Genomic DNA, 25,432 nt, shown 5'->3' with positions numbered 1-25,432 from the left:
AAATCCAGCGCAGCACCCATAAACTGGGCCAGAAACCGCTCGCCAGCCAGTCACCACAGTGAGAGGTGGCAGCTAGCACAGCTCAAGAACCCCGAGACCACCTCTGGTTATTCCTGACGTGGAGCAGCACAACTTCAAAATGAAAAGGCCCTGACCTGCTCCATGAAAATGAGCTCATTTAAAATTCAGGTGGCTTTGCCCAAAGCAGTCATAACATTACCTCCTTCAGCTTGTCAGAAAGGACCTTGATCTCCTCCTCATATTTGTCTTCCTTCTGAGAGTACTGTAATTAGAAAGAACGTTCCAGATGTCAGGCCACGGCTCACTCTATACTCCTCGCTTCTAATACAAAGGAAGCGCCAGCCCAGCAAACAGATGTTGAGGATCTCTCAGGCGGTAATGGAGCCTCCCAGATCAAATGGCACACTACAATACAGTCTCTGTTCGCCTGCCTATTGTTTTACATGGGATAAGAACAAGATAACATCCATTTGGCACTGGGTTTAAATTAAATTGTTACAGATGACTCACATACTCAATATAAAATATATTCTCTATTAAAAAAAAAGAGAATCTGCTATTCGATAACCATCAGGAAATCACCTCAAAATGATGCCATTTACGAAAAATGCCTGAAGGACTACTGCTTTTATCGGCAGGGCCTCCGAAGAGAAAAAGTGGGTGTCTTTCGAGCAGCTGTTAAAAGGTGCCTTTTCCCCCACACCATGCTCCTGGCCTACCTTCTCAGCCTGAGCCTCCAGTGACTTCAAGTTGTTCGTCACAGTTTTCAACTCTTCTTCAAGCTCGGCACATTTGCTAACGTTTTCGACCAGAGGCAGAAAGGGTGGGAGACAAGCCAAAGGAAGGAGGAGAGAAAAAGGAGAAGGATGGGAAAAAATGAAAACTGAGTCCTAGAGAACAAAGGGCTGCCTTAAAGTAGCCAAATCATCGGGTAGTAAAACCCTCAATTTCGTCAGGGACACTGCCCCCCAACCTTGCAAAAGCAGAAAGGCAGGGTGACAAAATCCAACAACTTCGAAGTGTGATAATTTGGCTTCTTTTTTTGGCTGCACCGAAGAGCATTTATGAAGGAAAAACAAAGGAGTACAAAGAACCCAAAGACGGCACTTAAAGCGAGATATAAGATAGCAGAGGGTGTAGTGAAGGTGCAGCTGTTATACCAAACGAACCAGTAGGTATTGGAAGCTGAAAGATGTCTGGGTTGGAGTTAAACCTAAAAACCACACATGAGCCATCAGTACCTTATCCTCTGCAGCCATTAATGCTTTCAAGGTCTGATCCATTATTCTTAATTGTTCTTCCAGCTGTCGAACTTGGCTGTTAGTGGACACAGGAAATGCACAAGGCCATTCTCAAAATCAGTGTGCAGGTAAGGCATGCAGTGATACACGCATTCATACACAGACACCCCACACAAGTCCTCCGTGTTCTAGACTCGTGGCTCATCCATGTCAAATGGGCACGTAAGGAGCCCGGAGCTGAGACAGGTAAATGTGCAGCTGCCAGAAGGTCATGCTGTTTAGTCACTGCTCTGCAGCACCCCACACACAGCGTCCTGGCGCCGGGCCCGCTTACCCTTCTGAGAGCTCAGCCCGCTCCTCTGCACGCTCCAGGTCACTCTCAATGATGACCAGCTTGCGGGCCACCTGCGGCGGGACAAACACAATGCATGCACACATCGTGGGCTTGCCAGCTGTGAGTCAGGGGTTGTGGGGTGGGGAATGGATCCATTAGCCCCTAGAAGACCTTGTCTACAAATAAGATGATCCCCTTTCCTGTGGACTGGAGAGAACCTGCTCTCCACCAGGAGAGCCAATGGGAGGAGACCAGAATGGTTCGTTATGAACGGGCAGCCTCATTTTAAGTCTGACCCAGATGAAGTCTGTATAATTACATAGCAGCCAAACCAAAGTGTGGAAGAAGGGAGAAATATGAAATTCATAATCTCAAAAATAGCAGTATGATGAGAAATGATGCATTTTTATGCCAAAGAGGTAGGGGCTGCCAAGAAAACACTGAAAATAATCCTGAGGACTGCATCCATTTAGAGCTCTGTACCTCCATCTCCTTTTTGTGGAGGAGGTTAAAAATGCCAACAGAATAGCAAGGGAAGCTAACATGACTTCAGCCGGGGAGATGGCTAATGAAGTCAAATCTATATTCAGTGAAAAAAAGAACCTGAGAGAAGGAATCCTCTGAATCATTTCAAAATTAACAGGCATAATGTAATATGGAAATAATCATAACAATAATAAAAAGGAGAGTCAAAGCTATGTCAAGACAGCCATGGTGCATGAAGGGCAAAACTAAAACCCTAACAGTTTGTTGCTGTTATCACAGGAATGGTGTTCATAGGGACATGACCAGAGGCTGACTTAACTGTGAACCTGTGCTGATAATGGAATTATGCTGCCTTGAGGAGAGAGGACAGATTGAAAACGTCCTCTGTGATCAATCACCCCAGTGAGTACACGGTCCATGTCTCTAGGCTGCCTGGACGGGACCATGCAGGGCAAGCGCTCCAAGAACTCTGTGCATGGTGACAGCAGGAGAGCTCCTTCCACAGACACAGGAGGCAACGCTCCCTCCTCCTGGCCAAGACCTTTTGTCCTGGTCTTTAGGGGGCAGGGGAGGGGCAGAGGGAGAAGATTTGGTCTTTCTCAGTGTTACTGATCGGCTTCATGATGAAGCCTAGATCCCCCAGCAGGATCCAACAAGAACCGTGTTCTGCAGACAAAGGAACTCTGCTTCTCAAAACCACCATTTCTGCCAAGGGAGTTGAGTTGATAGTTTCACTGAAGAATGCAAGGGTGTGTGCCCTGCTCCTGTCCCCCACCCCCGGGCCACTGCGCGGGGTGGGGGCGTGGGGGAGGCGGGTCCGAGAGGCTTTGGGCCCCAGGATCTGACCTCTTCATACTTGCGGTCGGCATCTTCAGCAATGTGCTTGGCCTCTTTCAGCTGGATCTCCTGAATTTCCATTTTCTCCTCATCCTTTTGGGCTCGACTTTCAATGACTTTCATGCCTCTGAAAAGGAAGACAAGCAACAAGACCCCAGATTTAGAGTTGACCTCCACAAACCTACACCCTGCACTGCAGTGGTTCGGGAGGCTTAGTGTGACTAGCAGACCAAAACAGAGCACACAGCTACTTTTTTCCCCCGAGCCATGAAGCAAGAGTTTCTAATGCCGAGGCAGAAAGATATATCCTTCCGTTTATTGCGAGTGAAACCTCACGCTCCCGGTCCTGGTGAAACTGTCCAGGAATCTAATGTGAAATGAAAGGTTCTGTGTCAGGATCCCATCTGAAACAGGGAGGCAGGGCAACAGGAGAGACCAACATGCTTTACTTGTTACAGGAATAATGCGATTTCTTCTCTTTCCTCGTGGGAAGCTTCGGCTGGAAAATGGACCAAAGTTAGAACAAAAGCTTATTGATCTTCATACACTTCCTCCTACACAGAAGGTAGTTGTTCTTACCTCGAGCCACAAATGTAAATATTAGATTGAATCATATAAAACTGCTGATATTTGACCATGGCAAACCTGTATAAACGGCAGGTTCATATGGGTCAACCTAACACTTGAGATAAGAAACGATGAGTATTGCTTTTAATGGAACTCTTTCATAACGGAGGTGTCGACAGACAGGACTGACACCATCTTCTAAGCTGATATGGATGTTTGGACCCTATGGCACGGTGTTAAGTTTTGGAAAATGTGAACTGACTTACAACATGTTACAGATTTATAGAATAACAATTCATGTTAAAATGGGATTCACTGACCAAAATCTAAGTAGACAGTAAGATAAAGAAGCCACTGTTTTTTGACGAAGCCCTACAATATGCTTCAGGAGACTCGAGTTCTACTCTTGGCTCGGCCATAAGTTGGCTGCGGGATGCTGGGCAGGCCGGCCAGTCTCTGAGCCCTAGTTTTCTCATCTGTAAGATCAGGGGACTGGAGTAAAGATCTTGACATTCCTTTTTACTCCGAAGTCTAACATGGCCAGATTCAGATCATCGCCTTTTAGGTTCATTAGCAAGTGTATTTCAGGAAGAAGTCAGCCACAAAACCACTGGTATGTGTAGTGTACACTGTTCAAGATGGTGAGTCATCTTAAAGAATTCCAAAACTCTTGGTTAAAGAAGAAACAATAAGCAGCAGTGAATTATGAGCTGAAAACTTCAGCTAAAAAGCTTCTTTAATCCTACAGTCTGAAATCACTCTTTATCCATGTGGCAGGGAGCAGAAAATCACTTCCAAGAAGAAGAAATGGACAAAATGATTGACTGCGTTCCCCTGCCGGGTCCCAGCCCAGATCTGCAGTGTTTGGAGCCACCACACTGCTGTGTCATCCCTTAAACAGTAGAGCTCTCTCTGGTCTCAGGGAGTCTTTCTCGGAGTGTTCCTACGCAATATGAATACATTAACTTCAACAGCTGAGAAAATGCCTTCTGAAACACATGACGTTGTGCTGGTCTACGTGGCCACGGTCTTCCTTCACTACCACAAAGCTGGATCTTGGAGCAGTAAGTCAGTGGGAGCAAGCAGGCTCAGAAGAAACAAGTATCTGATTGCATTTACATGTGCGAGTGTCTTATTAGCATTGCTAAGCCCAAAGCAATTTGCTTTTGCAGAACATATTTCTGTTTTATCTGTGTTTTCTCTTCCACCTGTTTGTTGGACTATGCGACAACCGACAGCCCATTTTTACTTAAGCCTAAAACAGTTATCTTTTTAAAATGCCTCATTGCTCCAGGGCCAGCAGGAATGAAGAACCATTATGCATCCCTAGAATTTCTTGTTTACACGTCATCTCCCTTGTTGGCTGGTGAGCTCTATGAGGACAGGAAGAGGGTCTTTTTCTTCTTTGTAACTAACCCTGGAGTTGAAAGCCCCTCTGTGCTTTATCTAAAAGCACCCATGTTAAATAAACAAAACCAATAAATCCACCACTAAAATTAAATGAACAAAACCAATAAAGTTACACCTGGGATCAAAAGAGGAAATGATCCCACCCAGACACTGCAAAATTCTTAAGCCCCAAGATCAGAGAAGCCCTCCCGGTCCACCTGGAGGAAAGGCTGATGCTAAAAACCGGGCTGGGTGAGACGTCCTCACCTCTCACTCTCATCTGCTGCCTTCTCAGCCTCCTCCAGTTTCTGCAAAGCTGTTGCCAGACGCTCTTGGGCTCGATCCAACTCTTCCTCAACCAGCTGGATGCGTCTGTTCAGAGAAGCGACATCGGCTTCGGCCTAGGCAGAGAGAGTGAAAGGCGTTCAGGGTTGGGGGAAGTGAGGGTAGTGCCTTCAGGAAGTGGCTGAGACTGAAATACTGCTTTCAGATAGGAAGCCAGGGCCTTGTGGTGAGCTACCCCTAAGTGCACTGCAAGCTCTGGTCAACCTGGGAGTTCCTGGACATGTTCGTACATTGTTTTACACACGGAATGTCCACATTTGTGTATATACACATCCATACACACCATGCTCACTGGGAAGACGGGACATTAGCAAATGCTTTCTCACTTGGCTCCTTTCTTCCATAGATTTCAACACACTGGCTTTCCCTGACTGTTAAAGGCACTAAAATATTTCAAAATTCAGTGGCTCTAAAATATATACCATACAGACACCACTAAATCCAGTATCCCCCTCCCAGCCCCTTTTCAGAAATCCCTTCAGAGTAACTAGCCACACTGGAAGGGGACCAAGACAAATTTCCCAAGTGTTTCCAACGTAAGCCTACTGGAATTCCTCCCTCCCTCCCTCCCTTAAAATTTAAATTCTTTATTGTTTAAAGTATTACATGTCGTTCCCCTCCCCCCCCCCCGCCCCCCCACAGATCTCTCACCATCCGTTCCCACCCTCCTGGAATTTCTTACAAGTCAAGGTTGCTACAAGAAAAATTTCAAATTCCTTAGGCCAAAAGCAGTACAGATACTGTTTTATCTGTATCTATCTCTGAAATAAGATGTTTCTTTCTGGGGGATTCAATGATCACCTACTGGTGAAAGCATTGTTACTACAAGCCTCAGAACACTTGGAAGACTGATGGTCCATTACATACACTTGTATTGGTAGCTGTTTAAATACTATGCATGCAAACAGCCCTGGCCAATATTTCTCAGTGGTTAGAACATTTGGCCTGCACTCCGAAGGGTCGTGAGTTTGATTCCCAGTCAAGGGCACGTACCTGGGTTGCAGGTTTGATCCCTGGCCCCAGCAGGGGCTTGTGCAGGGGACAACCAATCAATGTGTCTCTCTCACATCAATATTACTCCCTCCCTCCCTTCCCCTCTCTCTAAAAAAATCAATGGGAAAAATATCCTTGGGTGAGAATTAACACACACAAAATAAATAAATATGCAAGTGAGATATGGAATTTATTAATTTGGTACTATTTCTTCATTCTCATTCATTTTGAATGTCTGCTTATCATGGAGTGATGGGGTTTTCAAGACACATGGAAAGTTTTCTAAAAATTACCACACACACTTATGGGCCTATGCTGGTTCCCTATCTACATTCCTGTCTTCTTTACTCAACCGTAAGCTTCTTATGTACAGGGAATCAGGATTCCCTGCATAGAGTATGAGCTCAGCAAATGTCTATTGAGTAAAATGAGTAAAACTAAGCTAATTTAAACAAAAGCAACTTTCTTAGCTCATGAGCACATGATATTCACAGTCTGAAATGCACATACAGTTAGCGGGGGGCTGTGATTATGGCTTTGAATCAAAGGAATACAAGAACATTCAGCTCTTTGCTCATCTGTGCCAAGTTTTGTCTGGGAAAGATAAGTGATTAGGGCATTTGGTGAAGACTCGATAAAAACATTCAAGTATACTTTCATCTTGTCAAAAATTAACTACGTAGTAAAAATTGGCTGACGGAGGCAGGGAGCAGTGGGAAACAGGAAGTGAATCTGAGAAGGATGGTTTACAACTGTACTGGCCCACAAAGGAGATCGTAGGTGCGCAGCAAGGAATGGGCCCCACTAAGTCTGACCTGCATGGGCTGTTAGACTTTTTGGAGGCGGGTAAGGGTAACAGGGATAACACATTCCTTAAGTATAAGGAACTGTCTTTTTAAAGTCCTCGGCCCTATTTTTTAAAAATTGGGAGTAGTATACACTAAGGGTATAGTTTTGGGTCAAGTCTGCTTTCTTCATTTTTCTATATTTTCCATGCCCAGTAAAATTCAATTCTTTTATGAATGGGGAAAACAAGTAAGCAACTCTCAAAGTTGAAAACAAAATGAAGAGCAAAATCAAGCAAACGAAAACCCTTAGTAGAGAGTACAGGTCATATACTCAAAAGCCCCCCCCCCCTTCCTTTCCTAATCCTATATAATAATCCTGTATAATAAAAGGATAATATGCAAATCGACCAAATGATGGAACGACTGGTTGCTATGACATGCACTGACCACCAGGGGACAAACACTCAATGCATAGCTGCCTCCTGGTGGTCAGTGCACTCCCACAGGGGGAGCGCCGCACAGCCAGAAGCCCAGCTCATGGCTGGCAAGCACAGCTGCGGTGGCGGGAGCCTCTCCCACTTCCGTGGCAACGCTAAGGATGTCTGACTGCCAGCTTAGGCCCGCTCCCTCTGGGAGGAGGGAGCGGGCCTAAGCCATCAGTCGGACATCCCCCAAGGGCTCCCAGACTGCAAGAGGGCACTGGCTGGGCTGAGGGGCCTCCCCACCCCCAGTGCACGAATTTCGTGCACCAGGCCTCTAGTTATTAATATAAAGGCAGGTACCCTTGTTACAGGTGGTGTGGCCAGAGAAAGGTGAACGAAATTTTTAAAAATGCTTTTTTTGTTTTGTTTGTTTTTTGTAGCCACCACACCAAGTTCCCAGCTCCGCTTTCAATCTGGGCCCCAGCCCTCAGGACTTTATACTCATTGAAAGGAGACTGTTTAGGATCTGGGGACAGAAACTTCTGGGTGACAGGCCAGTCTAGGTCAGCTTCCCACACAGCTGGGGCATTGGAGTGTGTGTAAGGGGACAGTACCCCATGTTTAGCTCTGCCTCTGTACACAAGATCTCTCTCTTGAGAGGTCCCTCTATCAATATATATATCTTCCCTCTTATTCTACTCCCACCCCCTCACCACCCCCAACACACACAACCATTCTTTCCTTTAGCTCTGGACATGGTTTTATAAATGTCATTGACTATTTTCTCCCCAGGAGCATTTTATAGGACCTTCCACCTGACATGACAGGTTGTATCCTATGGAATACCAGCCAACAGGACCTCTTATAGGGCACAAAAGCAATGACTGGGAATGGAGATATGTTCCAGGAGCCAGGACTGGCGCGCACAGACAGCCGACCTATGGGTGGTCTGCAAAACAGAGGCTTCGATTGTTTAGCTGGAAGGGCTAGCTCGTCATCTAGCTAGGCATCATCTAGCACAGTGGTTCTCAACCTTCTGGCCCTTTAAATACAGTTCCTCATGTTGTGACCCAACCATAAAATTATTTTCGTTGCTACTTCATAACTGTAATGTTGCTACTGTTATGAATCGTAATGTAAATATCTGATATGCAGGATGGTCTTAGGCGACCCCTGTGAAAGGGTCATTCAACTGTCAAAGGGGTCGCGACCCACAGGTTGAGAACCGCTTGTATAGCTGTTCCCACAACCGGCTGAGGGTCAGAGCCCACATGGAGATGTGTATTAAAAACATAAATTTCCAGCCCACATCCCTAGAGATTCTGCTTCAGGTCAGAGGGGAAGGCAAGAATCTGTACTATAAACAAGCAACCTGTTCCACTCCTCCACCCTCTCCGCCCCACCGCCTAAAAGACGCTGGCCAATTCCATGGGAACCACTGTTCGAGCTCTCCCTTCACAAGGAAATAGGAAGAGGGTGGGATCTCTGACCCTGAATGCTGAAGCAGGCTCAGGTCCACAGCCATTGGTGGGAGACAAGACTAACATCCCAGTTGTCTGACTCCTTGTGCGCGGCTCTGTCACTTCTCCTCACGGCCCCTGGGCCCTCATGGGAGCCCTGGAACTGGTGGTTCTCGCCCCTGGAGTCTTCTCTCTTCCTAAGCCAGAGGGGGAGGTTCTCTACAGCCACGCCCACCCCAACTCCCCAACCCACAATGGCCGTGAGTGACAGACACTAACCAGGACTAGGAGACCAGCTGCTGTATTCAATATCACCCACTAAACAAGTCCGCTCAGTCCTTTTTGAAATAAGCTGTGGTATAAAACTGAAAACCCCATCAAGTAACACTACAGTGATGGCGAACCTTTTGAGCTCGGCGTGTCAGCCTTTTGAAAAACCCTAACTTAACTGGTGCTGTGTCACATATAGAAATTTGTTGATATTTGCAACAATAGTAAAACAAAGACTTATATTTTTGATATTTATTTTATATATTAAATGCCACTTAACAAAGAAAAATCAGTCAAAAAAATGAGTTCGTGTGTCACCTCTGACACGCGTGTCATAGGTTCACCATCACTGCACTAATAGGTAACAGCTGACATTCAAACACAGGATTTGCTCTCAACCCCAGAAGCCAATGTCCGATGCCCCAGAGGTTTCAGAGCAGGACCAAGGTGCCTAGGGTACAGCCTGGACCCGAGAGCAGTAGCTGGGGTACATCTGTCTCTACGTAAACTTCCCCTGGGAAAAACCTGGACTCCCCCTGGTTCTCAGGCCCTACCATACTGGTCTGATCACAATTCTGTTTGGTTCCCTAGATTTCACCTCTTTACGTTTCCTCCCCTGATCCACCTTTTTTTTATTATTATTATTCGGAGGGAGGGGAGAATCATGTTCTGTGTTCAAAAGGCCCACTAGCTTTTATTTCCGGTTTGTATTTTCTAAGTTCGGAGTTAGACACTTTCTAAGTTCTCTTTATCCCAGCACCTGGGCAGTCTACTTAAGACTTACCCTGCTGCTGCCTCTGCCAGCACAAGCCTACAGCTCCATGGCCAACCGCCTGTTATTTAAAAAGCAGATATAAATAACAAGGCTTTTGGGAAGGGTCAAGACCCAAGATGCAAATTATTTCCAGGCATGGAAATCACTCTTAGTGTGCTGGGTTAGCTGCTTCTAACAACAGCCTGTGTGTTGATGCTGCTGGCGAAGTCTTTCAGTTTGGGATGCTGGTTTCTTTTATTTCAAAAGTGCTATTGTGTCCCCACATGTAATGAGCTACTCAGAAAAGAGACTGCCATGGTAGTAAAGGAGACCAATTGTCTTCCTGCAGATCTGTTGTTAAATAACCCGGAGGAGCTCTACCCTTGTGAAGTGCCTTAAAGTTAGTTGCAAGGTCAGCCCTATCTCCTCCCTGGTGCCCCCTCCCCCAAAGGTATTAGCTACCTATACAGAAAACATGGGCAGCCCCCCCCCCCCCCGACACACACCCCATCCCAACAAGGTACTGCACAGAACTCAAGGGCATGCCTGCCACACTACAGCAAACTATTACTCCAAACTCAGATTTGAAAGAAAACTTTTACCAGGCCTATATTTTCAGGGCATCCAGATGTTTTAGTCAACACAACTTAAAAAAATTAAAAATAACAATAATTTTTACTTAAATAATTATAGGGGAATATTATAACATCCTAAAAAACGAATCCCCTGGAATATATTCCCAAAGTCCTGCCTGAACCACAGTGGAGCAAGCGGTGATCAAAGGTCAGGCCCTTTTATTTCACGCGAACTGTAGTTTTACAGAGAAGGTTTCACCCAACTTGCTGTGTAAGACCAAGCGACTCCAGCCAAGTTAAACTCCTGCCCTTATATGGTAAGGAAAGGGGGAAAACACTGATGACATTAAGGGGCACTCCCATGGACAGCAGATAAACACAACCTCCTCTATCTGTGCCAAGGCCTTTAATTTATGAGGCATGTTTGTATAATGAGGGAGAACGGACATGAACAGGGCATTGTCGTGCCTTTGCCTTGCCTACATATGAAAGCAGAAATTGAGAGTATACATTCCAGTGACTGCCATGCTGGGGGTGCCAATGTGAGCACAAAATGCACCCTCAGTGTCTTGGCCTCAGAAATATTTACCCACTCTAAAGGAAAAGGGCTGGAAATTTTGTGAACTGGTTATTTCCATGATTTAATAAAATTACAAATTAAGAATCTACAAGTTGCAATTTTAAGTTTCCTTGTTTGCTGGATACTATTCAGAAAGGAGGAGGATTGGCTACTTCTTTCCCTTTGATAATGACAAAAAAACACAAAACAAAACAAAAAAACCCCACACACAAAAAACAAACCAACCCTCTTGAGTCATAACACCTAACGTCAACCATTACATCAAACCAAATAGCTTCATTCCAACAATTTGAAAGGCCTTACACACCTTGGAAAAGCAAACCAGTAGGAAATAAGGAACCGCTGATTTTCCCAAGGTAAGTGCGAGTATAATAGGGCCGATTAACTACAACCTCTCTGAACTTTTGAGAATCTGAATTTGGGCCAACTCTTCAAATATTTTTTTTTTTTTGCAGCGGCTTATGGCTTTGTCCCTAACCTCTATCTTCACTGCCAAGAGAAACTGGGACTACCAGTTGAACTCACAGCAGTGTCTGACAACTAACAAGAAACCACCTTGCATTAGCTATCTTTAAGTTCCATTTTCAGAAGCGTAGAACAGCTCTCAATCAGAAATTCTCTCCATGGCCTGACCCAGTCCTCAAGTTGCTGTCTTAAAACATTCTGTGTCCAATCACCCAGATAGGCTATTTTCAAAAATTACTTTAAAAATTAAAGCTATTTAAACTACTTTTAACGTAAAGCTTTGAAAAGGATGAAGCATTACCTTTAGACAACGGGCACTGGAAGATCACTTAGAAAAAGCACAAAAGAGAAGGTGAGTATAAGAATAACAACACGCCTTCCTACAATTTATCTTCTGTGTCTTACATCAATCCCTAGGCCAGGAGTCAATAGAAGGCTCTCCTATACAGGACCACATGTTCCCTTTCTTAGCGGGGTGAGGGGATTTCTACTGACTTCACCATTAATACCACATCAACCCACCAATCATTCTTTCTAGGCTGCCCGCACCCGCTCTCCAAGTTCCGAAAAGAAAAATTGACGGAAAGCATTTAAATGGAGTGTTTTAAGACAGCGGTTGCCAACTGGTGGTCCGTGAGGTCTGAAAGGTTGGCGACTGCTGCAACCGCTGTTTTAAGATATGCTGGCCTGGCCAGTTTGCTCATTGGTTGGGTGCTGACTTATGACCCAGGAGGTCAGGATTCCATTCCCAGGCATGGCACGTGCCTGGGTTGCAGGCTCAACCCCAGTATGCAGGAGGCTGCTGATCAATGATTCTCTCTCATCATTGATGTTTATATCTTTCCATCTTCCTTCCTCTCTGAAATCAATAAAACATATATATATTTTAAAAAAAGATGAGCAGGCTATTTCCAAGATCCTTTGATAGGTAGGGAACCGGATTGGACTATGAGCTGTGCACTTTTAATACCAGCTGACACAGAGCATCTATTCTATGTGCCTATCACCACTGTATTCTTGACACACACTAACTCCTTTCACCCTCACAAATGGCAGATGTTGTTATTATCTAGGGAACTGAGAGACTGAGAAGTTAATTTGCCCAAGGTCTCATAGGTAGTAAGTAGTGATGATTCAAATCCTGGCAATCAGGATCCAGAGTGCTTGTTCTCATCCATCATGTTGCATTCGTTCTAATGGTTCAAGGACAGCCAGCCAGTCAGAGAGGCAGTTGGAATCAATTTATAGCCAGTCAAATTCAAAGACATCCACGGGACTACTTCTGACTTGTCCTCTAAAGAAAACTTTTTGCTTATTGATTTTGATTCCTGTCTGTATTTTATCTGAAATTTCCTCTAGTGAGGCCGTCCTCTGAGAAGCTGTTTGTATATATGTTATGCAAATACATAGTTTCTGCAGCCAGCTGCATACTTAAGCAATAACAATGTACTCAGCTGAGAATAGGCCCATATTAAGCACAGCTGGACACCATATTATTGCTTGTCATAAAATTCCCAAGGTGTTTTGAATATCCTGATTTAAAGCGCACTCACACACATTCAAAAAAATCAACAAAGGGCAAATGACTGAACTACCTCTGAAATCCTGTTCCTGTGTGCTGGACACACTTGCCTTGGCAGAAAGAAAGGAAACCAGGTATTACATTCAACATGGGGGAGGGTGAAGCAGGCAGGAATACACCCAGTAACCGTTCACATTCACCCAACTTTTCCCCAAGACTCAGTAACAAGGGAACATCTATCTGTGTAATAAAATTTGGAAGGAGGGATGGGTAAGAAAGGGAAATTCAACGGGCAGCAAGCTAAACAAGTCAGAACCTGGGGCCGTCGATGTCTCCTCCACCAGAGAAAGGGCTCCCAGGAAACGAAGGGTCAGTGGGGATGGCGGAGCTCAGCATCCCCGAGTCCCAACGCTTGGCGGAGCCTCACACTGGACCTGCAGACGCCCCGTCCCAAAGGAAGGGATTTCCGAAAGGATTTCCCTCTCTCCTCCCCACCCTCCGAGTAAATAACGCCAGCAGCACAAAGTGCACCTTCTGGGGGACTCCAGACACCCGGACAGGACGCAAATACCCCAGACATGGAGCCCCTTCTGGGAAAGGGCTGCTTCCAGAACCTTCTCAGCACCACCCATGCTTCCCCTCGGAGCTTTTACTTTAGACCAGAGACGTGGAATGGAAGGACAGACATGCACGCGCAGGGCCCCTCCACAGAGCCGGCGCCCTCCGCCAAGGTGCGCCCAGGAGCGCGGGGGAAGGGGTCGGTGGGCTCCAGAGGCCCGGCGGCGCGCGAGGAGGCGCCTCCGGGTGTGGGGGGGCTAGGTGCTGGGGGGGAGGGGGGTCCCTTACGGTCTCCCTCAGCTTCCTCTCGTAGTCCAGCTCGCGCTGCAAGCTGCCCGCGCGCTCCTCCGCGGCGTCCGCCTGCTCCTGCAGGCTGCGGATCTTCCTGCGCACGGCCTCCAGCGAGCTGCTCCCCGCCATCGCGCGGGGCGGCGGGCGGGCTGCGGTGGGAGAGGCCGGCTGCTGCGCGCTGGCCGCCGCTGCCGCACTCCCGAACGCCCGGCCGCCCCGCCCCGCCCAGCCTCGCCCGCCGCACGACGGCGGCGCCCCCTGCGGCCCCGGACCAGCCCGGAAGTCGCGGTCTCCGGGGCAGCGCAGGCGAACCGCGGGCGGGTGTGCGAGCGCCGGAGGCGGGCACGGCGGGCGGGGCGGGGCGCGCACCGCGGACCCCGGGAATTTGCAAACCGCGGGAGGCGCCGCGCATGCTCGCTGCAGCGGGGAGCGCACAAGGAGCACCTGGCGGACTGGGTGGGCCCTGCAGGGAAGAGGCCACCGCTCCAGGGATTTTACTTGGATTCCCAGCGCCGCTCCCCGGCTCCCACTAGTCCCCCGGCCACGGGCCTGGCCGCTAAGGGCGATGGTGCCCCCTGCTGGCGGCGAGAGCGCTCCGCTCCGCATCCCGTATTCCCAGGCCCAGGAGAGAGAGCTGAGCGAAGGGTTTGGGGCCTGAATGTGCCTCTAAGGGACTCTTCCTCCTTGTAAAGAACCCCAGAACACAAGATTCCAACCATAATAGACCTACTCCTCCAAAACTCACGAAGTGAAAACGACTAACATGTTTCATGTTAAGCCTCCTGTTTCAAATGCAGTCTTCCCAGGTTAGAATCTGGTTCCTAGTTCTCTCCTGCTGTGTGACCTTGGATAAAGAACTCGATTTCTCGGCTTCATCTGTAAAAGTGGGGTTAATGGTAGTACTTTCTCATTGAGCTGATGTCAGGGCTATGAATTAATTAATGTAAAGCGCCTAGCACAGTGGTTCTCAACCTTGGCTGCACATTAGCATCACCTGGGAATCTTTTTAAAATCCTGATTTCTGGGCCTCATCCTTCGGAAATTCTGTTTCTTTGTTACTAATGTTGTGACCCCACCCCATAATAAAGAAACAGAATTTCCGGAGGATGAGGCCCAGAAATCAGGATTTTAAAAAGATTCCCAGGTGATTCTAATGTGCAGCCAAGGTTGAGATCCACTGGCTTAGCACAATATCTTGTACACACATTAGTTAAGAACTCAGATGATAGCTTTACTTAATATATAGGCAGGCATTGTCTTAAGGGTTAGGCTGGGGCCCATAACCAGCTGTGTACCCCAGTCCCTCTGGAGCTCACTTTCCTGTCCCTAAAAACAATCCTCTCAAGGGTTCCTTTTGGTTACAGCCGCCGCTGGTTTTAAATTAGCCTCTGAGATCTGACATCTGACCAATTCTGGGCTGGACTGGGTTGCCTTTAAAAGGCACACCAAGGAAGACTACAGAACCCTATGAGAGCCCTAGCAACAGCTGTGTGAAAACCACTGTGGACAATTATCTCTGGGAACTGTCTTCTGCCAATTTGCCCCTTGGGCTGTGTTTTAAATGCCTGCTAAGTCTCAGGGCTTTCAATCCTCACCTTTCTCAAAGGAGGCCCTTCATGTCAGTTCCTGATATGTTTAAGTGTGGGAATAATGAAGAAAAAGAAAACAGGCTTGACATCCCTCTCCTCCTCCATAGCCCTCACAAACCTCCTTAGCTTTCCTGAGTCGTTTCCTATGGACTCTCTCAGCCTCTGTGAGATCTCCCAAACCCCAGCATGGGCCCTCACATCCTGTAGGGGGAGCCTCTCGCTCTGTTTCACACAGTTCATCTGGCCAGGCAGGAGGCTAGGTCTCCACCCCTAAATGGGCCCCCAACTTTGAGGGTGGGCAAGGGAATGGCTGAGACCCTCCAGGAGCCAGGGAAACTGCTGGGCACTTGCAAGTGCTTTAAGCAGCCAATGAGTGACTTATTGTCCTGCTTTTCAAACACCGCGGAAAGTGTTTCAGGTGAGTTCATTTTCATGCTGATGTCATTATAAGAGAGTGTAAGGGCAGTTCTCAGCCATGGCTGCACATTGGCATCCCCTGGGTATTTAAAAAAAATGTTAATGCCGGGGTTCTACTCCCAGAGATTCCGATTGAATTGGGCCTGGGGGATAGCCTGGATTTGGGGTTTTAAAACCTCCCTAGGTGATTCTGTTTAGATAAGGCTGAGAATCACTCATTCAGAAAGCAAAGACTGACAGGGATTAAAGACTCACATACTGCACATCTCAGGTGTATTCAGTTATCGGGGCCGAGGTTGGGGGCCAGAGAGAAAACGGAGCCCTAGATCCCCTTCAGCCTCACCTAGGTGGGATGGCAACACAATATGCAGAACAAACCACTGGGGATGCTGCCTCAGGAATGACCGCCTTTTAAGCCAGGAAGAGCCCACTTCTGGAATAGGATGTGTAAAGTATGTTGGTAAGTTAGAGAAATGTTTTTAGTAGTAGTAGAAAAATGCAAGACTGTTCCACAGTTCTCAACTACGTACGGACAAGGTAATGACAGGGAAATGTCCTGCCACAGAGGTAATATAATACTACCTCAGGAAGCTGACCTCTCCCACCTCCCCCTTTCTCTAGTGACAACTGTCTCGTCCTGCTCAAGTCAACTATTTTTTTTACTAGTTAGGAATCACTCTAAATGTAGCGTTTATTCACAAACTTCTTCAACATCCCTACAGGTTCCCAACAACATAAAATGTCTTAAAGGGAAAGTGATCAAAATATACTGCCAAAAAAAATGTGTACCATATTAGGGACAGTTTTCCAGCTGGAAAGAAAAAAAAAAAGAATCCAAACAGAGTTCCAAAAACCTCCCTCCAGTGCTGGCCCCGCCCCTTCCCCCTAGCTGGCTTTCAATATCCTCTTTTCCACTTCTGCCCACCTCATTCCTAGGCTCCCTTAAACAAGACTTCAGTAAAGACCTACAGCTCTACATAGTCACAATAATTATTATCTATTTTTCCTTAAGAATTGTAGTATCTTTTTTTGCCACTTCTCTTTGCCTTCAGCCTTACTGGGCTACTTTCAAATTCTCTGCATTCTTTACCTTATAAGGAATATCTCTCCTTGATCTATCAGCGGCTGTTTTGAAAAAGCTAAATAAACGTCCTGCTGGAGAATTTGGGGGAGACAGACACCCTCCATTTAGCCTCACAGAGAGCACACATCTGATCTACATTATAGGACGTGGGCAGAGTTATGCGTTCTTTGGCTCTTTTTCTAAAGCCAGGTAGTTTGTAACTTAAATATTTTAGCTCAATCAGGGCTTCCCTGAACCCCCTTTCCAGGAACCTTGATTTTCACTGAAAAAAAAATTTTTTTTTTTTTTTGCAGATTCTAAATGTCCCAAGTCTGGATTTCTCATTTACAAACACACTTGGAGATTAGATTTCAAGCCTTTCATACCACAGAAAGCCTTTACTGATTTCGACCCAAGACCCTCCAGCAATTTGCATGTTACTCTCGGACAAAATATTCTGCCAGTTGCACTTGGTAGTATAACTTGTGGGCATAGTTTTTCCTGGCGCTCATACATTCTTGGAATTGTCCCCAAGGAATTCTTTCCTAATTGGGCCTCTAGGCTTAATTAGCTTCTAGAACGGAATCCAACGGTGTGAAAAGAAGTCCTTTGGAAATCTAACGCTTGGCTTGACTGACACAGCACAAGAGGCAAGCTCTTCAGCTAAAAGGATCCCTCCAAAGGGCAGTGAACAGAGTGCTGATAGAGCTTTTGCCTGTTTGCATCACCCCTGAAACTATGCGGTGGTTGCCAGAAGGCTGACAGGTGGGGGTGGGGTGAGCAGGAGGGGCAGGGGCAGCTAGCTCACCATACCATATAAAGCACTGAGCTATATATAACCCCCAGCTTACTTTTTGGATCTAGTGCCCTCAGACTGCAGACCCAAGCAAGTATCATCTTCCCAGGCAGATCTTAAGGGCTGAATTAAGGCTTCCCTGCTAAGAAAGGAGGCCTCGGGGGTCTCTGTGCCCCACCATCAAGCTCAGCCTTCTAAGCAAAAGTAGCCCCAAACTATTCCTTTAATCTAGAGGACAGGCCTCTGTCCCCTGACTAGACACACCACCGACACCAGGCCTCCCCACCCACCCGAGATGGCAAAAGGAAAGAAAGAAATTAGACATTCTGTTTGCACAAACCTTGGTAAGGACACCTCAGAGGTTTTCTGCTACCCGGGAGGCAAGGTTCACCCCAAGTTCAGCTGCTGTGAACTCCCAGCTCCTCACCCCCAGACCCCAGGAGTGGGGTCAAAGAAGGAGAAAGAGAGAGAGAGGAATGGATGAAATAGGAAAAGTGTGTGCAGTAGCGGTCTGTCTGCGGCAGCACCCAGCGCTCTGGGCCAGGGCAGGGCGGTGTGCAGGTGTGTCTCTGGCCCCCTGGTGACTCCAGAGCGGCCGCGGGCAGGAGGTGAGGGAGGCAGTGTGTGCAAGCACTTACGTCGGTGGCCTTTTTCTCCGCCAGTTCCAGCTTTTCCTGGGCATCTTTGAGAGCCTCGGAGTATTTGTCCAGTTCATCTTCGGTGCCCTTGAGTTTCTTTTGTAGCGACACCAGCTCATCTTCCAGCTGGGAGTTGGCCGTGGGGGACGGGGAGTGGGGGGTGCGGCAGGCAGCGTGATCCCGCAGGGGAGGGGTGTGGGTGCACAGAACCAGCAGGACAGGGACAGCGGGACAGAGAGAGGGAAAGACAGGGAGGGAGGGAGGGAGAGAGAGAGAGAGAGACAGTTAGCCATTCGTGCGCCGAGCCGCGCGCCCCGGTACCTTGGCGGCGGTCTCGTCGGCGGCCAGGAGGCTGTCCTCCGCCTTGTGCAGGTCCTCCAGCACCCGGTCCCGCTCGTCCTCCGACGCCCGCAACAGCTTCTCCTTCGCCGCGATGTCCTCCTCCAGCTGCGGGGCAGCGGCGGGCGCGGGCGGCCGGCACGGACCGGGTGTTAGACACACACACAACACACGGGCGCCGGGTTGGCTGGGGCCCCTCCGGCCCGGGGCGCCCCCGAGTTTAGGTTCAAGGGTCCCCAGGTACCCTCCTCTCGCTGGAGCCGGAGGCGAACCGTGGACCACCTACATTCCGACCCCTCCCCCCCAGGGCCAGACTCCTGCCCTGAACCAGCGGGCTCAAGCCCACAACTTGGGGTGCAGAAAAACGCCCCATCTTCCTGGCCTTCGGGCCCTACTCTCTATCCCGTCCCATCTTTGCTCTTAGGGATAAACTCCATGACCCTAGCGCCCCCTCTTCCATCCCCCCCCCCACCCCGCCCCAGTTCGGTCCCGGTTGAAGGGTTTATTCTCAAACGTCCAGAAGAACTTCTAACACTTGCTGGACTTGATTCCCTGCAATCCCGCACCCTTCTCACCCCCACGGATCCAAACTTGATTCCTGATGCAGAGAATCAAGTGCCTCTAGGGCTTGGACGGACTTCGGGGGCTCTGAGAGCCATTGCGAGACATGCACGTCCTCAGACGAGAATGAAAAGTTAGAATAAGCCCGAGTCTTGCTCTCCTCCTCCTCCCCCTCTCAGACGCGCGCCCCTGGCCGTCGGGGGAAGGGGGGCGGGCTCCCCGAGTCCTCGGGGTGAAGGGCCGGGAAGGGGTGTCAGGCCGGGTCCAAGGGCTCAGGGACCCGGGCGGGCTCGGGGCGGGGAGGTGCAGACCTGCTTGCTCCGGTCCTCCGCCGCCTTCTTATCGGCCTCCGCCTGCTCGGCTCGGTCCAAGGCGTTCTCCTTGTCGAGCTTCAGCATCTGCATCTTCTTCTTGATGGCGTCCATGGCGGCGGCGGCGAGGGGCCCGGGGGCTGCGGCGCGAGCGGCGAGGCGAGGCGAGCGCGCGGAGGGGCGGCCGAGCCGGAGTGCGAGCGCAGCCGCCTGCTCCTTCCAGATATGTACTTTCCCAAGGGGACGACCGCATTCCTCAAGACAGCCAATACTTTTTTGGAAAAGCTTTTCCCTCCTGCCCCCTCTCCCCTCTCCTCCCTCCGCCCCCTGCGCCCTCCCCGCTCCTCCCGCGGGGGCTGCGCGCCCATTCGCTGCCGCCCGCCAGCCTCCGGGTTGACGGTGGATATGACTATATATGGGGACCCGAGCCGCCCAGGCGGCGGCCGGCCTGGGCCGCCCTGTGTCCAAACCTGCACACCGGGGAGAGGGCGTCGGGGCTTCGCTGGGGCCGAGGCGCTCACCTCTGCCCGCTGCGCCCCCTCCTCTGGGAGCCGGCGCCCCGCCCTGAGGGTCGCCAGCCCAGCCGCCCGAGTCACAGGAGCCCGGGGGAGCGGGACAGGTGGCAGGTGTGCGTCGCCCCCCTCAGCCGCTGGGCCCCGGCGCGCTCAGCACCAGGCCCCCCCGCACCCCGCCCCCCCTGGGGTCCCCAACAGCCTCCGACCCGACACCCAGGCCTGAGCGCTCTGGGCATCCGCCCAGCGCTCCCAAGCGTCTCAGCTTGACAGGTTTCCTCCTGGGCGCTCACTGTCCGGGAACGGGCCCGGAGCAGAGAAAGAGAGAGTTGAGAGCAAGACCTGGGGCCGCTCCCGAGACTCTCGCTGCTGGTGTGGGTCAGAACGCCCGGGAATCTGTCTTCTGCGCGCCCTTCCCCTCCGAGAGGGCTAGTCAGACGCTTTAGGGACACAGGACCCGCTGGCTGAGTTCTCCGTGTGTCAGTGCCTGGCTTCCGCAAGGGGAGGGGAGGTGGGTGGGTGGGAGTAGGAACTTGGTCTCTGGTCTCTGTCGCCTGCAGCTGTGTGACCTGGAGGCGGTAGCCTCCGTGTCTCCGTTTCCCCATCTTTAAAGAGCAAACGCTTTATAATTTTTCTTGCACTGATTTTAGGGATTCGGCCTCTTGCCACGTTAGACGCTCAGGTACCAGGTTGCCAAGACGTGGGATAAAAATGTTAACCCAGCTAAGTCGTTGCATCCACAGTCATAGCTCTGAGGAGGGGCAGGCCCAGCTCAGCTTGGAGGCATCAGGATTTTCTATATCTCACTCCTCCCAGGCCCCAGTGGGGAAAGCCTGCTCTTTTCCAGGCTTCGGTGGGAGGGAAAGAAAGGGGGCTGCCCCAAGGCCCTGCCTGAGACCGGCTGAGGCAGAGCTGGTGAGGGTCTCGTTAACAGTCCCCACAGAATAATTCACAACCTGTACTACACGGATACCGAATATTCCCTGGACGGTATCTGAGCAGATTAGGCAGGCCAAACAACTTGTAAGTCCTTCAGAGAAAGATCAAGTTCCTCTCCAGGATTTTATCAGGTTTCCTCCACTAACCCAACTGCCCAGGAGGGAAAACATACCCTGACCTAATGGTCAGAACAGTAGATCTGTGTGCCTACGGGCTGCATGGCACAGAAACTCACCAGAGCCCTTTAATCGCCATTGTCAACCCAGCCACTGCAGCACTGACAAAGTTCAAGGCCTCTGGGCAATATACAGGATCACAGGGAACTGAGTCCCCAGCATGGAGCTCAGCATAGGGGGTAAGAGTAGGGACTCAGGAGTTAGACTCTGCGATCGAAACCTGGCCTAGCCTCCTCCTTCCTTAGCCATGTTACAACCCTTTTAAGCCTCAGTTTTCTCTTCTGTAAGTAGGTGTGAAAACTCTTCCCTCTAGGGTTGTTACAAAGATGAAAATGAAATAAAGAATGAAAATCGCCCTAGCTGGTTTGACTCAGTGGCTAGAGCATCGGCCTGAGGACTGAAGGGTCCTGGGTTCGATTCCAGTCAAGGGCACATGCTCAGGTTGCAGATTCAATTCCCAGTAGGGGGCGTGCATGAGGCAGCCCACCAATGATTCTCTCTCATCATTGATGTTTCTATCTTTCTCCCTCACCTCTCTCTGAAATATATATGTGTGTGTGTATATATATATATATGTAAAAGAATGAAAAGCATTTTGTCTAGCACATAGCAAAGTGCTCAGTAAATTTTGGCTGCTTGGGTGGCAGAGGGCCAGTCATTTCTCCTCTCTGGGTTTCAGTTTTCTCATCTATAAAATAAAGCAACTGAATTAGAGAAACTCTTGGAGGGACCATATATTACTGACTTTTATTCACTATGTCTAACATAGCAGAGGAACGCGTTAAAGTTTCCTTGAATGAACAGGCAGGGCAGACAATTCATCAAGCACACCATTGGTGAGCACTGACTAATATACCACCATAGTATATATCCCTGTTCCATAGGCAGGCACTAGCTCTGGGATCCTCAAATGAATATGACATACCCATGCCCTCTAGGGGTCCAGCATGAGTAGGGGTATAGGAATTCAGAGGAGGAAGAAATTGACATGACCAGGTCAGAGCAGACAGATAAAGACTTCTCTGAAAAGAGGTGTTTGTTTTTTTGAAAAGTGGTGGTTTTTAAACTGATTTTAGAGTAATGATAGTAGTTTGTTAGAGAGGAGGGTATTGTACAAGCCAAGGAAAGAAAAGGGAATGTTTGATGGTGGTTGAACAGTAGGTTTATTTGGGGGTGAACTGGGATATGAGGCTGGAGAGGTATATTGGGGGCATTTGGTGAAGGGACTTGAATTCTGGGTTCAGACCTTCAGGTCTTATTGTGAGATTCTCTTCCCTGCCCCTCTCACATAAGGCTATATTTAGAGGTCGAAGACCATGGTGTCCAACTGTGGATATAGAGTTGCACAGAGCTAAAATGTAAAATCTCCGGGTGTAACATCATTGGTCCTAGACTAATGGGTTAACACAGGTCCTTGGACTCAACCATTTCCATTTCACCGCTGTCGAGATTCTGCCCCATAAATAGCCTGACAGCCAGCCAGACCCAACCCAGCTTCATGAACTGCACCACTCATGACCTTTCTATCGCCAAGAGCTAGGACAAGCAAAGCATGACTTAAACAACAATTTCTTCTGTACTAGACAGGTCTCTCCGTCCCTGGATAGGATCAAGAGAGGTGGGCTGGACAGCCATGTGCTATGGTATATATCCTTGTTCCCCAGCCGACTGGCCATGACTCCAGGACAGATCCAGAGGCTAATCTGACAACTAGTGTGTGGCCTGTCAGGCAAAGATGGACTGGGACACTCTCGAACTGCAGCTTGAAATAAAGAATGTGGAAAGTATGAATCATTAGCTGAGGTTGCTGAAACAAAAAGGCTTTGCAGTCTTGAGCTGGAGATGCCTGTATGAGAATGGTTAAGGCTACTCACAAATATTTAGGCTTTCTGCCTAAGCTGGGTCTTGGTAGGATTGCATATTTCTATCCCTTCCTCAATTAAGTTAGGTATGGCCATTCAATTTGCTTTGGCCAAGGAAATGTGAGCAGAAGTGACTTATGGTGGACACTTAAAGAGTTAGCATATACCTCACCATGTTCATTTTTAAGATTGTTGCTGCTCTGTCATTCTGGGTTCCCAAGTGGTTATAATCAGCAGAGCATCCCCTGTCCCCTCAACTAAGCCTTGGTGGACATGTAGCAAGAGCGAGCTATACACCTTTGCTAGTTCAGATCACTGAAATATGGGGCTTGTTTGTTACTGAAGCATAACTAGCTTTTCCTGACTAATACACCACCATGGATTAACAAAGTGATGAGGAAATAGAGAAGTCTGGTTATAAAGGGAGGGGAAGGAGAATGGAGCAGACATAGCAAGATAAACACAAGCACCACTGAGAGAAAGAAACTGGGAAACTATGACCAAATTTTAGTTCTAGGGGTCCTTATTATAACTCCATTTCTTTCCTGAGTTACATGAGAGAGTCTGTGTTCCATGGGAGGCCCTGAGGTTCTATGTCTAAGAAAAATCCAGGAGATTTCCCCCAGTGTTTGGCATTTAGTCATTTCTCGATAAATGTTTGTTGAATGATTGTTTATTGGCTATTAGCCATACAAATAAGTAGAAGAAACAGTGTCTGCGAAGGAAAGATTTAAAAATTAAGCTCTGCCCAGCTGGTGTGGCGCAGTAGTTGAGCATCGACCTATGAATCAGGAGGTCACAGTTGGATTCCTAGTCAGGGCACATGCCGGGGTTGCAGACTCGATCCCCAGTAGGGGGCATGCAGGAGACAGCCTATCAAAGATTCTCTCTCATCATTGATGTTTCTATTTTTCTCTCCCTCTCTGAAATCAATAAAAATCGATATTAAAAAAAATTAGGCTCAAAAGACTTATTTAAATTAAAAATATGGACTCTATATTTTGTTTTCTGAAGAATGAATATAAGTATTGTGATAGGGTAGGACAAATGTCCCACACATACTTATTGGACACCTTTTGTGTACAAGGCATTTAACTAAATTTTATGGAATAAAGGAAGGTGGATAAGAGATGGATCTGTTCCTCCAGAAAAAGTATCTATCTATATATATGTTATGGGGTAAAACTCTCTCGCTGCGGACTGGGGGTTGGGGGGGGGGGGGAGTCATTTAATGTGTATTTTCAACCGTGTTACCATGGTCCTAAATGCTACCTGGGCTCCCCTATGGCTGTGAGGATCCCATAGCTCAGGTGTTCCAGGAGAACTTTAACAGTAAATATACTACTGCCCCTGCCCATATAAGAGCACCCATACTTGCCATACCATATTTCCCAATATTTGTTTGGAAAAGAGTCAGCACTCACTTGAATATATACATTAAGGGTTGTTTGTTTAAAAACAAAACAAAACAAAAGCCTCATTACCTGATAGTCACACCTTGTTTAACAACAAGAGCTCTACCTGTGTTCCGTGACTCCCTCAGAGTCATCAGTGCTGACTCAGGCAATTAAGGGCAAGTGAAGAATCTATAATTAAACCCAGAGACAATTGCTTCTTCCACTGGGTTCTGGAATGCGGCATGTTATGCTCAGGGCTCATTGTCCCACGGAACAAGATACGGCGTGTTCTCTTCATATACAATAGGGTTTTCTTTCTCAAGGATCTGTGGTACTACCATCAGGACACAAGGGAAATAGGCCTGCTTCCAGGGAGGCGCTGGCGCTCCGAGGAAGGCCGTTAGGCCGTTGCGGATGCCTTTCTCCGTTGCTTAGTGACACACGGCTGGTTCTGAGTCTGCTGCGAGGCCCCTGAGTATGCTTGCTACCTGGGTGGGTTTGCACGGGCAAAATGGTTCTCCCAGTCCAAAAGGCAATGAACTTCCCCGCCTTGCATCTCACCTTCTGTCTTTCAACAGCAGCAACTATGTAGCAATTCAGTCAAGCCGATGTGGGTGGAATTGAACTGTCTCAGGAACAGCAGTATTGCCTAAGTATGTAAAGTCTAAAAAGCACTTGCAAGTTTATTATCGCCTCACAGCCTCTTAGGGCAGCACCAGGAGGCCTGCTAGTGTTCCCACTTTAGAGATTAGAAAGCCCAGGGCAGTGGCTGGCTCAAGATGAACCAGCTGGGAGGTAGCAGTGCAGGGACAAGAGCGAGGATGTCCCAGGTCCCAGGGACAGGGCTCTTTTAATGAACCATTGCCCAGTCCGTTTTTACATTAAGATTTGATTTCATATTGTTATGCAAAGTGCTGAGGTCCCAGAAAAACCT

General features: G+C 48.5%; 1 protein-coding gene across 20 annotated transcripts in view; it reads right to left on the bottom strand.

Moving 5' to 3' along the window:
• The window catches only part of TPM1 (tropomyosin 1), a 29,960-nt gene extending 10,122 nt beyond the window's left edge, over positions 1-19,838 (bottom strand). For 2 of the 20 annotated variants that reach the window (XM_036303805.1, XM_036303811.1), the window contains exons 1-6: positions 13,896-14,115; positions 5,143-5,276; positions 2,929-3,046; positions 1,597-1,667; positions 1,263-1,338; positions 221-283 (exon numbers count right to left, since the gene is read on the bottom strand). In XM_036303805.1, coding sequence (XP_036159698.1) covers positions 221-283; positions 1,263-1,338; positions 1,597-1,667; positions 2,929-3,046; positions 5,143-5,276; positions 13,896-14,027 — 594 coding nt within the window. In that variant the 5' untranslated portion in view covers positions 14,028-14,115. Of the gene's footprint in view, positions 1-220; positions 284-740; positions 817-1,262; positions 1,339-1,596; positions 1,668-2,928; positions 3,047-5,142; positions 5,277-13,895; positions 14,118-18,401; positions 18,528-18,722; positions 18,849-19,612 lie in introns of those variants that run through there. The other 18 variants (XM_036303895.1, XM_036303840.1, XM_036303884.1 and 15 more) reach the window with 18 other exon arrangements.
• Positions 19,839-25,432: the final 5,594 nt, after the last annotated feature.

The sequence above is a fragment of the Myotis myotis genome, unplaced genomic scaffold (genome assembly GCF_014108235.1).
Source record: "Myotis myotis isolate mMyoMyo1 unplaced genomic scaffold, mMyoMyo1.p scaffold_m19_p_1, whole genome shotgun sequence".
Lineage (NCBI taxonomy): Eukaryota > Metazoa > Chordata > Mammalia > Chiroptera > Vespertilionidae > Myotis > Myotis myotis.
Note: the sequence above shows the minus strand (reverse complement) of the source record. Positions and strands in the feature narration are given on the sequence as shown.